The 12,707-nt window shown below is 39.6% G+C and overlaps 1 protein-coding gene across 1 annotated transcript in view; it reads right to left on the bottom strand.

The window, feature by feature from the left end:
* LOC125762901 (uncharacterized) overlaps positions 1–3,581 on the bottom strand; it is a 54,782-nt gene extending 51,201 nt beyond the window's left edge. Inside the window, exon 1 of the mRNA XM_049425523.1 lies at positions 2,004–3,581. Coding sequence (XP_049281480.1) covers positions 2,004–2,040 — 37 coding nt within the window. The 5' untranslated portion in view covers positions 2,041–3,581. The remainder of the gene's footprint in view (positions 1–2,003) is intronic.
* Positions 3,582–12,707: the final 9,126 nt, after the last annotated feature.

The following is a 12,707-nucleotide window of genomic DNA, read 5'->3' as shown; positions in this document are numbered from 1 at the left end:
CCGCTACTGTCCACACGGCTTCACGACTAGCTGACTGTCCGGCCGAACGCTCTGGTTCAGTGATTTGGAAGCACCTCGGGGACCTCAGACTGCACCAAATTCAGGACATCGCATAGACACCCGCTCAGGACCGCTAACGCCAACCAGTATTAACGATGGCGCCCATTTTTATTGGGGGTGTCCCGACTACCGTCCATTAGTCTTCGGTGAACTAAACCACGTCGATAACGATGCAGGGTAATAATTATTGCCCACTTGGAGAAGGTGAAGTGCACTGGAGATATACTGCCGAGGTGTCGTCTGTACTGCATAGCAGGGTTTTTGGTAGAGTATATGTCCTGATTTACTATAAAGATCACAAGCAGAGTGAAATTCTTTCTATCTGTCAAACTTTCGCTTCTCGAGACACTTTCAAGGATTTCTTAAAGACTTAAAGACCTCATTGAATTAATGATTTATCGACACCCTCATGACACCGAGACACATAAAACAGTAAAAATATTTATCGTGCCCATTAGGACGTAGAACGGCACAGTGCGAGACCTTCACACCGACACACGGCAAGTTTGGTCGTAGTTTGAAAATTATGACAATCGCCCATAACTTGATGACGATCCACACACGATCCAGACGACCATACCTGAGAGCCCTGGGACGGAAGTCCGTTCCCCTTTCTGGTTACGTTGCTTCCCTATCCTCATACTTTTCTTCGTGTGTTTCCGGTCAAGACCACCAAAAACTACCGTTTCTGTATCCACTTCGTTGACTGCTGCAAGACCTTGTGGTCGTGCGCGTTGAGCAACTATGATATGATTGCATGTCATGTCCTTCGTGGTACGTCCCCTCTGGTTTCTTGCGTTTTCCTCCATCTCTTCTTAAGCATGTAAGAATATTAACTTATTTCACTTGTCAATTGTTATCTCGATATGAGATCTTACCACCCCATCTCGTCCCCCTGTCCCCATACCGATGTTCCATTAGCGCAGTGATTGCGTCTTTCGGTTCAGGGTACTACTCTTATCATATCCCCTACGCTCGCAAAGTTAAGAAGCCGTGCCTGAGGTAATGAAACCGTGAGGTAGGGCTACCCAGGACACTAGCCAGGGGTTAAGCGATTTCGCTGCTATGCGAATGTCCCTGTTTTCTGTGTCACATCCATTACCATCATCGGTCGTCGTCGCCGTCGTCGACAACGTCTGGATGTGAGTGGTATCGCTTTCGCTTGAAGCGGTAGCAGCAACTAAAACACCGAGTTGCGGTGATTGGTCGCTTTTGGCCGTACTGCTGGGCGCACTGTCATTTGGGACAGTTGGCGGGCCGTCACCTCCTGGCGTTGTCGGTGTGTGGTAGGGATTTCGGTTTAGTGATATGACAATGGGACCACCAAATGCTGCCCTTAGCGCGCTGCGGTGGGCCATTTGGCACATGCGGACATGCGACAGGACACTTCTAATCGACTGTCCGCATCCGGTGTTCGTGTAGTTTGGTTGTGATTTTTTTGTTTGCTGCTGTTCTCTTGTGTTGCTGTAGTTTAAGCATAAAGACACCGAGTTGGCGTCATTTCGGACGGCATAATGATATTGATCGTGTACGGTTGCGATGTTAAAAAAGAGAAAGAAATTGACTCTTTGAAGAATGGTATTCAATTCGATGCCGTAGAAGTTGTGGATGTTCCTTTGCTAAGGAATTATATACATTTTTTCATCATTGCATCAACATAATTTCTGGTAAACTAAGTCACTTATTGCTTACGTTGCACGCTAACGAACAAACATCTATTTCCAAACATTAACAGTATAATTCACGAAAGCATAAACAAACGAGAAAAAATAGCAAAACACAACATTTTCATCCATCACTAATGCACACTTATCGCTTTCCGATAAGAGCCCTAGGCAACAGCATAAACTTACAGCCGGCTTCATTCTATTATTCGCTCTCGATGTGCTATGCTGTTGCGTTCTACTTTACTCCAAATGTATTAGCGATTACAGTACACTTACCTTGAGCGAATCGTCGTGCGACAGACTTGGACCGCATCCTGATGTACTGCGACGAATGAAGGTTGATGTTTTGGTTATTGTCAGTTTTTTTTATTTAATTTTCACTTGATACGACGAAAGTCATCACGAAGCAATTAAATATTGAACTAAACCAAAACTCACACGAACACTCCTAATTCGATAAGGATCACCAACAATGGTCGTCCAGAGATTACTTAACGGAAACTGACAGCACTGTTTGACAGTTTATCTCGCACACACGAACACTAAACAAATGTTTGACAGATGACAGGAAGAATTATTGCAGATAAAGATGTCTAAATGTGTTTGTATAAGATCTTCCAACTTTTCCGCACATTATTATATTTGTTTTATCATTTATTAATTTACGCCTAAAAATAGTATCTCTGCTTTAAATGTATATTTACTGTTTAATTATTTTCAGCAAACATTCCGTACACTAACCTTGCACACTAATATCTTCTTTTGTAACGATCACATTCACTTACAGTTCCATCACACACATCACACTGAAAACATTACATTTCTAAACGTTCGGAAAATTCCAAAACACACTAAAACGAAACTGCTAATTAAATGTGGTGTTCGCGAACGAACATTATTTTGCCTTTTTCGTCCGCAAACTCCATGGACGCAACTTCAAAACAACGACGATTGGTTGGCTCTGTCTGGCTCCTGTCCGCTAGATGGATCGTTCACTACTGTCCCGGACCGTGGTCTAGGGGCCACAAACAACGGTTACAAAAATCTTCACCACCCGTTCGGGGGGTGTGAATGAAAACAAAAAATAGAAGAAAAAAACCCACTCACACTGCAACCATACTACCTCACCCACGTGGCAAGCAAACGTGGAACGTTTACTGTGTATAAATGTTTGCGTGTGTGTGTGTGTGTACACTGGGGCTAAACGGGTTGGTGGTGGAGGGGCTCGGGAATCGGGGGGATAGTTCGGGGGACAACGACACTCGGTCTCTCGGCGCAAAACAGTTACTGCTGGTGGCGAGTATTCGCGACGACTGATCGTCCGACTCGATTCACCCGGTCCGTGGAGTGCTCCCTTTTTTTTTTTTTGCTCGTAGGTCCGCGTGTTTTGGATGGTGTTCATGTCGGGTGCCCACCCGATGAGCGTGCCGATAGTGTAGGAATAAAGTAGACGAATTAAAAAAAATACACACACACATCAGCTGGTGTAGTGCGAAATGGATGACTCAAAATTTTGTGTGATTTTTCATCCAACGGTTTGGCGACATTTTTAACTACCATTTTTTTTCTGCTTGTTGAACTTTTTTTCCTATCACCCCACTGTCTCTCTTTACTAGCTTCGGAAAACTTCGGAAAATCGGCTTTGTTTTGTTTGCCGTTCGTTGTGTGTTATCGGAAGAAGGAAAATAACTATTTTATTTCGCTCTCGTACATTGTGCGTTCTCTTTCTATTTCGCCAAACTTTGGGGCGGTTGGGGGTGGGAGGGAGGAAGGAGATCGTTTTCTTTAGATTCATTCAATTCTTGGTAATTAAGCAGCCTTCTATTGTCGCCTTCAGTATCAAGACGATGGATATAAAAGAGGGAAGAATAAGCTGAGTATTGAAGCTTTTTTTTCAAGGTGAGATTTTTCCGTTAAAAAAATAAATATCAAGTCTCAATTTTTTTTTAATTTTAATTCTTAATGATCTTTTTTGATCATCAAACTTTCAATTAATTTTAATTCAATTAATTTTATCTTTTCTTTTAGATAAAAAATTACATTCAAAATATTGATAAACTTTACATTCTTGGTGGAAAATCGTTTTTTTATTAAGATTATAATATAAGAATTTTACAGTAATGTTTAAACACTCTTTATCATATACCGATCCACTATTTAACACCTTAGAAGAAACGAGAGAACCTCTGTTTCAACGAGACGAAGGTTTGCTTCAACTACTACACCCAACCCCCCAAAAAACCGGTAAGGGCTCGTTCGCGACCGAGAAAAGGTGAAGGAAAAATAGTTTTCCCTTTTTCCTGCTGGTACTGGATCTATGTGCATTGTTTTCCCATTCCTCATTTTTTGTTGTTGCGAGGAGCCGCCTGGTACCATCGCACACATATGAGGTAAATGTGTGTGACTTACACGAGCGAAGCGGAACCGAATCAGACTCGGCGGAGGCCTTGGCCGACGTGTATGACTCTACACGTTGCGTTGTTGTTGAGAAAAAAAACGGTTGCAATGCTAGCGGAACAGCACGTACATTGCACTATTCACTTGAAGCTATTTTTGGGTACCACTCAGCTGAGATAGGTTTTGTTCGTATTCGTATGATACGGAATGATTGCTTGGAGAAGCTAAGATGGAGTATTTAATAATAATTTTAAAGAGATGATACATTTTCTTTAAAAAATAAAATTGGTTATTAAATTTGGAAAATCTTTTAACTTAATAGTTGCAAAGGAAAAATATAATGGAGGCGCCTGGTAGTTCTTTTAGAAAATTCGTCTATATCTAAAATTTTGCTTAAAAATTCATGTAATAAAGATATTTATAAAACCGATCATAACCCAGTCCATTTTTGATGAACATATACTCAGTTAAAGTTTATTTTTGATTTTTTTTTCGACCCCTTCAAAACACCTTAATTTCTTCGTATAAAAATGGATTACGATTCTTTCTACCATTCGCTATCCATCCACCGCACAACTGTTTGGATTTTTACCACACCAGCCAAAGTCACAATTGTCCCGATAATGGATGACATTTCAGCTTTCCATCGCGCTCGCATCTATAAAACGAGCAGGATAACGACATGACGTGACGGGCGTCCCTTTTCACGAACGGGTATCGCATAAATCCGGTCATCGCTTTAATGATCTCGATTTGGTTTGTTCTTGTTTATTCTGTTTTTTTTTATTTGTTTTTCACCACACGGTGCTGAAACCAAATACGAAACGGTGAGTGACTCAATTCACTGAAAAAAAACCACTTAATTTGATCTTCCAATCCGAAAAACGGAAATGGAAAGGGAGATGGGGGACAAGAAAAATATGCGACCACCTGAAAGCATCACAAACACGAAAGCATCACGAAACGCTTACACTAAAAACGAAGAAAGTCCTATCCTATGACCGTTGTTGTTTTTTTCTTTCTTCTAACGCCCCTAGTGCCGTTTGCCATAAAACGTAATGAAAAGTTGCCCTTAAATACCTGACGACCGTTTGCGAGTCGTGAAAATCAAGATTTCCCTTTTGACCGTGCCTCGTTTGCTTCACCGTGAGCAAATGAGCTTTTCCATATATACATAAACACAACCACACACTCACACACAACCTGTCCTGAAGCTCTCTTTTCATATCAATCCATTGTTTCAAGGCGTTGTTTGTCACAAAATTTAGATTCAGTTCTTTTTTTTTGTTTTTGGTTGCTGAACCAAAGCATGATTTTCTCTTGTCTAGAGAAACACTTTCTATTTTTCACCATCAGGAGAAGGGAAAAGAGGCCACACACTCACACAGGTTGGCACCGACATAATTTGACATTTATGAGCAGCGAATTTTTTGGATTGGTGAAAGGAATTTTTGTTCCAACTGCTTCTTCTGCTCGCAGGTAGTTGAATTTTTCACTGATGGAATGTAAACAATGTGAAGCAAAAAAAATAATAAAATGTAGATAGTAAAGGTTGGGTAGTGGGAAAGAGAGAGAGAGAGAGAGAGAGTAAAATTAGCATATAGTATCATAAACTAAGCATTACTTCTAGCTAATCGAGCCATGACCGTCACGACGTACGAATTTACGCGACACAAGAAAGCTGCACCACCTAACATCAGCCCCTTGGAATTGGTTGAAATGGATAAAAAAAATTCAAAATGAAACAAAAAAAATACAACTTAACTCCCAACCGTGGAAAATGAGTGGAAACGCTTTTAATGAGCTGCTTTACGGGTGGATGATTCGATTCGGTGGCCAACCAGTGAAGAAGAAAAAAAACCCACGTATTAAATAAACCAACAAATGTCCTTTTTGTGAGCAAAACGCCCCACGTACACGTCACAGGTGATGTGGTTTATGCATGAGAAGAACAATTCAGTTGAATAGTCAATGTGGTCATTATGAAATGGAAGCAAACACAAACGGTGGCTTTTTCGGTGGAGGGGGTGGGGGGGGGGACGAAAAACAGCATCCTCCTCGCCAAGCAATTGCAATTTGTTGCGGTTTTCGCTGTTGCAGAAGGCGATCGATGAGCGAATGGTGCATGAATTATTGCATGATAATTTTTCACAATTTGATTAAGCATTATGGTTTTGGGTGGTTTTTTTTGCAAAAATTTCAACGTACAAAAGGATAGTAATTAATTGTTACGATGTTAAAAGTGAATTAAATATCACATTTAATGTCAATTTTGTCATTTTTGAATATTTTTATGAACAGAAAAAATAATGAAGTGAAAGTGAAAAATGAACATAAAAAATAATCTTCTTCAAAACCTTGAAAAAAAAACAATTCTATCATGTTTTTCAAAAAAAAAGCTACAAAAGAAATCATTAATTGAATCAAAACATTCCACTTCAATAATTAATTCAGAGCACATCAATAGAATAATTATTCAAAAAAATGATCTTCCATTTATTTTGTTCTGTTTTTTTTAATAAAAATTTTACTATCTTTTTTCCATCATCCAAGAGAGAGACAAAAAACCAACCTTTTGTAAAAAAAAACAGCTAATTCCATCCACTTTCACTGTGTTTGTGTGTGCCATTTAAAACACAAATTGCTCACAACCATTCACGCCTTCCATCGATCAGGAGACCACGCCAACGTTGTACAGGTTTCTGTTTGTACGCCGGATTTCGATTCCTTACCGTTGTTTATGATTTTCTCACTTTCACCTGAGCTGGGGTTGTTTTCCAACTTGTTTTTTTGCATATTGATTTCCCGTATTAGAGCGGCCAAACCGAAGGGGGGCGGGCAAAACCAGCCAGACACAAGGAAATAGCTCTCTGTGTGTGAGATGAAAACTGCACCACCCTGTCCGAAATAATCGAAGTCGGTTTTAGTTTGTTTTCGTTTATTTATTTGTTTTGTTTCCTTTTATTTGGCGCGGGGTGGAAGGCGAAGCCAAAAAGCACTGTTATTAATTTCGACCTTGATCGATAAATGGTTTGCTGTTGATTATTAATAGCACAGAGGGACAAAAATATGTGTTTTTGTATGTGTGATGCAAGTGGAGGATTTTTTCGAACGAATTGTTACTATTTTGTAATGCTTTACACATAAAAAGACACTCGTTTTTCTCACAAGAAAAAGAAAATTATTACTTTGTAATGATTCTATTTATTTTTTTTCCAGTGTTTTTGGTGAAACTTGTGACCTTTATATCGTATAATTGAGTTTTATATATTATTGTAAAGTAAATTTTATTTACTGCTTTATTGCATTGTGCCCAATTTTCATCATTATTTATTGTGCAAGATACAGTAAAAAAAATCTTTTTTATCGCTAGTTCATCGTGCACTAGTGCTGAGAGTAAAGAAAATCTGCGCTCTCGCGTTTTTATTTTCTCTCTTTATTTTGTTCATTCTTCGAGCAGACAGCTTAGCTCCTCCCACTTTTTGCTCCATGCACACCAAGCACTATGCGCTTTAGAGGACAAAAATAAAGTAACAAGTGAAGTGTGTAAGAAAAAAAAGTAAATGATAATTTTACTAAAAAAAAATATTAAAACATTACATCTTAATAATTTAATTCTAATAAGTAACATATCTGTCAAGTGATTAACATAATTGAAAGTCCTTTTTGTTTCTTTTTTTAAGTGACTTGTGGCATGAAAAGATCACAAATAATGGAAATTGAAATGATTAATCATGCATAATCCTTCTTAAAGCCATCTCCTTAAAGCGTTGTAATAACGTCACAAACCCCCCACCTGTTTTTCCATCTTCCCGATGGTGACCACTAGTGAAAAGCCGACCCCAAGTGCATAAATCGATAAATTTCAAAAATCAATACCTTTACCGGTACAATACACGTCAGCAGAGCAAATGTGTTCGGTTTTCCTGGTGATCGTATTTTTTTTTGCCTTCCTTCCTTTGTTCCCCATCCTTTGTCCTGTGTTGTATTTCGTCTTTTGCGGAAAACTACTCCTGGCGTCTGGCGGTCCACACAGTGGCGGTCTTGACGCAAAAGGAAAATGTAGAGGAATTTATGCCGGCGCTAATGCGGCCACTACCGGTTTCGAGGCAACAAGTACTTCCGCGTGAAAATAGCGAACGAGCCCATTTGGCTCGTGCAGCGCAGCGGGGAAAAAGGTGAGAAAATTTGGCGCAGGAGGCCACCGTGGTGGAGACGTTACAGAGGCAGGTGAAAATTTAAATTCACTCAACGGTTTCACTTTCGCTTTGATGAGGGAGTAAGTGGAAAGATTTTAGGTCTACCCTTAGGCTTTTTGGGGTGGTGGAAAATCGACGATGAATAGCAAACGTTTATATTTGCTTCTTTTTTTTTATAAAGAAATATTATTTAAACTTAACCCTCATTTTAAAAAGAAGAAAGCAAAAATGTTTGAATAAGTCATTAATGGTTCCCCAGAGGTACTTTTAAAGTCAGATAAGCATGTCATGTTTAAAAAATATTCCAACAATTTTCTCCCCACCTTACGTAAGTGTAATCGTCCGTCAAGGACACCCCAGGCCAATTCAGAGCGCCAATCTCTTCAACCGGAAACGGCCCCACACACGGTCACGGACGTGTCAAAGTCGCCGGTACTTTGGTCATAAAATATCACACACTATATCGATTCCAGATTTCTCGAAAGCACGAAACTTACATACTTACATACTTCAGACCGGGGAATAGTAGTTGCTGATGTGCATAGGCCAAATTTGCCGTCCTTTTATGCTTTCTCGTTAAGATAAGTGTATGACCAGAAAAGGCCACCTCAGAGCAACTAGAGCCTAGTAGAGGAATTTGCGATTTGTCAGTCCAGGTGGTTTCGGTGACAGATCTCGTGCCGTACAATCTTTACTGGACTGTTTTTTTGTTTTTTTTTTTTTTGCACATGCCATGGTTTTTCCTTTTGTTTTTTCCCCTCTTTCCCTTCATTCTCACTGAGCCGAGCCGATTTGCGTGTGGCGACAAATCTAACCACAGCTTGACGGTTTTTGTGTTTGATAATTTGCATATCTCATGCGTTTAAAGAAGTTGCAATTGAACGCCAAGCCCGTTAAGGGAAAGGAAGGCAAAGCAAATGGGAAACCACAATTAAAGTGGAAATTTTCACGGTTCCTGACACAGATTGGGTCACGCAGTAAAAGGTAGGAGGCATGACGTGATACGTTTAAGAGCGTAATACTTTGTAAGGTATTAATAAAATTTACTTAATTTTAACGTTAATACATCACAATCCACAGGCCTCTATCTTTCAATGTTTGCTTTCGAAAACTAAACAATCCACTTTTCACTATGTCAAGGTCAATTCGGGGGGAGAAAAATAGAGGAAATTATATTTTGTAAATCCGCTCCAGACCTCCCAGGAAAATGGAAAAATGGAATGGGGTGGTCAGGGAATATTGTTTAGCTTATTCTATCGGTTAGAAAAGCACGATTCGGTCAAGGCATATAAAAACACTAAAACACTGGTGGAGGCGTTTTCTACGGAAGCAACTGCCTGGAGGAAAGTTAGGAGGTTAGAGCAATCCATCAGCTGATTTTATTGGCAGTGAATCGAACCGAAGTGAGTAAAAACAGAGTTCAGATCACAACTATTTGGCTTTCCTACAAGATAGAATATCAAGAATCGGAAATAGGGAAATTTTTTACTCAAATTGAGATATACATCATTTTACTTATGTTCTAGTGATAGTACCTAAAACACTTTGTAGGAATTTTCCCTCACATAACTGCCCTTGAAACGATGACGGGACGCATTCGTAGGTCTATTTCGTGATGCATTCTTCCACGAATGCGATCCTGCCCATTGTGATGCACCTTCGGTAGTGCAACAGCAATGGCGGTCAGTGCAATCAAATAAAGCAATAATTATAAATAGAAACAAACGGCTAGGAGGAGGAAAACTTAGACTAATTCTGGTGCTGGGAAATTGACGCCAGTGCTATTTTAAGGCAGATTAAAAGAATTCTGTAAAATAATAAATTCACCTCACGCAACATTGTGTCCAACGGCACAGATAGTTTTGCGGTTGTACACTAATTTGTGTTAGTGCTATAAAATCTAAATATTTTCTCTCAGCTTTTCCATAATAACCATAAATAATGGGTAGATTATTCTATCACAGTAATGGAGGCGCTTTTGGGCAGAGTCTTTCCCGAAACCAAACAAAAACATTAATTGCTACTTTTCATTAGCTGTAGCTATAAATTATACTCATTCCGCATCAAGGAAGTCCATTTGTTTCTTCACCTGTAGACCGATAGTTTGCACGAAATTTACTCAGAATTTTTTCCCTCCCCCAGTGATTGCCTTTTTTTTCTTGGGGGGGGAAAAGGGTGATAGTCGATGAAGCTTTTAGTAAAAGAAAAAGTGACCTGTTGGTCACTGGAACTGCTCTGAAGCTCGAAGGTAATGCTTATGGTGATGAGAAACCTGTCCAATCTTATCCTACCTTCCTATCAGAATGTCCACCAGAACCGCCATGTCTGTAAACGGAACCACTGACGAAGCATCAGGCAAATCAGGATAGGAATTCGATCCCTACATTAACCAAAACGAAGAAGGGTTTTGGAGTGGGAAATATTCATTAGTAGATGAATATTCCCCTCCAGACAAAATGGGTGAAAATATGGCTCCGGGTCGGGTAGATATGGTCCAAAGGTGTGCTTAATTGACTTTTAGCGTAAATCATCCTTCTTGTGGTAGTGGACACAACTTAGAATCCTTTTTTTTCTTGGGTGATTAGAAAAGACACTACCACCTGTATAAAACCCAAATTATGGCACGTTGAAGTTAGTGTGGCTTTTGTGTTGTATTATAGAGAAAAAAAAATCGGAAACTGGCTTTAGTTTGATAACACATTGGCAAATCAACTCGCTCTTTGGGGAGGACCAAATGCCAAATAATGTAAATGTAAACCATCAAAACGATTCGGTCCAGCTATGCATATAAACGCAATCGGACCAGAAAAAAAAGAAGGCCAAAACGAAACGAAAGATAAGCATGAAATATTTCGCTATCGAATTGCGTGGCGATGAATATGGAAATCTATTAAAATGGAAATCCCGAAAAACTGGAGCCCCGTTTGGTGCGCCTCTCATGTGCCCATGAGCCAGCAAAATGTGATCGCAAAATTGGAATAAATTAACTACTAACGTCAATCGGTCAGGCATAGAGCGGGGGGAGGTTTTTTGATGGAGTACGATTTGCCATTCACACTGCCACCTGGTGAGTGAGTTTCATCCGGTACCACCACGGAACCGCGAAATCACCCGATCAGCAAAGATAGGGACGCTAATTTACTTCTGCGTTTGGGAGGAGGGAGTTTTAATAGCACGTACAGTGCAAAAACAAATTCGTCCTTTAAGCGGACCGGAAACGATCGGTTGGCTCTTCTAAAAATATAACATTCAACCGATAACGGTTTTGTGAGTAATCAAAATCCGTGCGTACTTTCCCATGTACAACACCTAAGTTACTCCGCTTTTTTTCGGTAGGGACTTCATGATAAATGCAAAATGAATATTCATTGCAAAACTTTAATATACAAAACCCTTAAATAAAGTTCCACCAGCAAACATTGAGCAAAAAATAAATAAATAAATAAAACCGAAATGATTGCGTGACGAGTTTGGTGTGATTTACCCTTAGGACTTCATTAGCGATTTATGAAGGTCCTTCAGAGAAGAAGTGGGAGTAAAATGGAGAAGATGTAGTGCGTTTGATTAGCAATATGAGAATATGATACTGATTGATCAGATAAGTGGATTTGAAATGCTTAGATTAGATTTAATATGTCTCAAAAGATCTTTTTTATGTCTTTAAGTATTTTTATGTCTTTATTTAATTTCTTATAGCTCTATTTGAGGAAGCTCCATCATCTTCATTTAGACTCAATTAGTTGCAAACTTCTTCAAAATCATTTTTCTACAGCATGTGCATAACTTCAAGATCACTCTGTTTTAATGTTTTTTAAACAATTTATAAATATATAATTGATGTACCTGCCCCTTAATCAGACACATGCTTGGAGACGATAAGCGCACAACTTCGTATTTCCACTCTAAAAACCCGCGAATCTCAAGAGGGAGGTCACATGCAACCGTTTTGCGTACGAATTGGTCTATTGCTCATTTTAATTTTACGGACGTGAATATCTACACAACTCGGCAGGGAGTTTGATGTGTGGTGAAAATCTGCCACTCTACTCCTCCATCGACACCGATACAACCCACAATTGGATAAAGAGCTTAGCCCACAATCGACAACTCTCGACAGCATCCTCAAGTGACTTGTCTAGGACTCTTTACCGTTTCCAGATATGTGATTGTTCCGCACCTTTTTTCAAACGTTTAATGAGCTTCTACAATTCGGGAGAACAGATCATTTCCGTGGGGTGATGGCCATTGCGCTTGGTGCAAAAAAAAAAACAAAAACCCCCCTACAAGGACATAAGGACAGTTCGCGGCTGAGCAAAATATCGAGTGGTGGCACGTGACAACCGTTAGGGAATATTTATCAAACAAAACCGACTCGGTTGTTGGT

This window comes from Anopheles funestus, chromosome 2RL (assembly GCF_943734845.2).
Source record: "Anopheles funestus chromosome 2RL, idAnoFuneDA-416_04, whole genome shotgun sequence".
NCBI lineage: Eukaryota > Metazoa > Arthropoda > Insecta > Diptera > Culicidae > Anopheles > Anopheles funestus.
The sequence above is the reverse complement of the archived record's forward strand: the minus strand, read 5'-3'. Positions and strand labels throughout refer to the sequence as shown.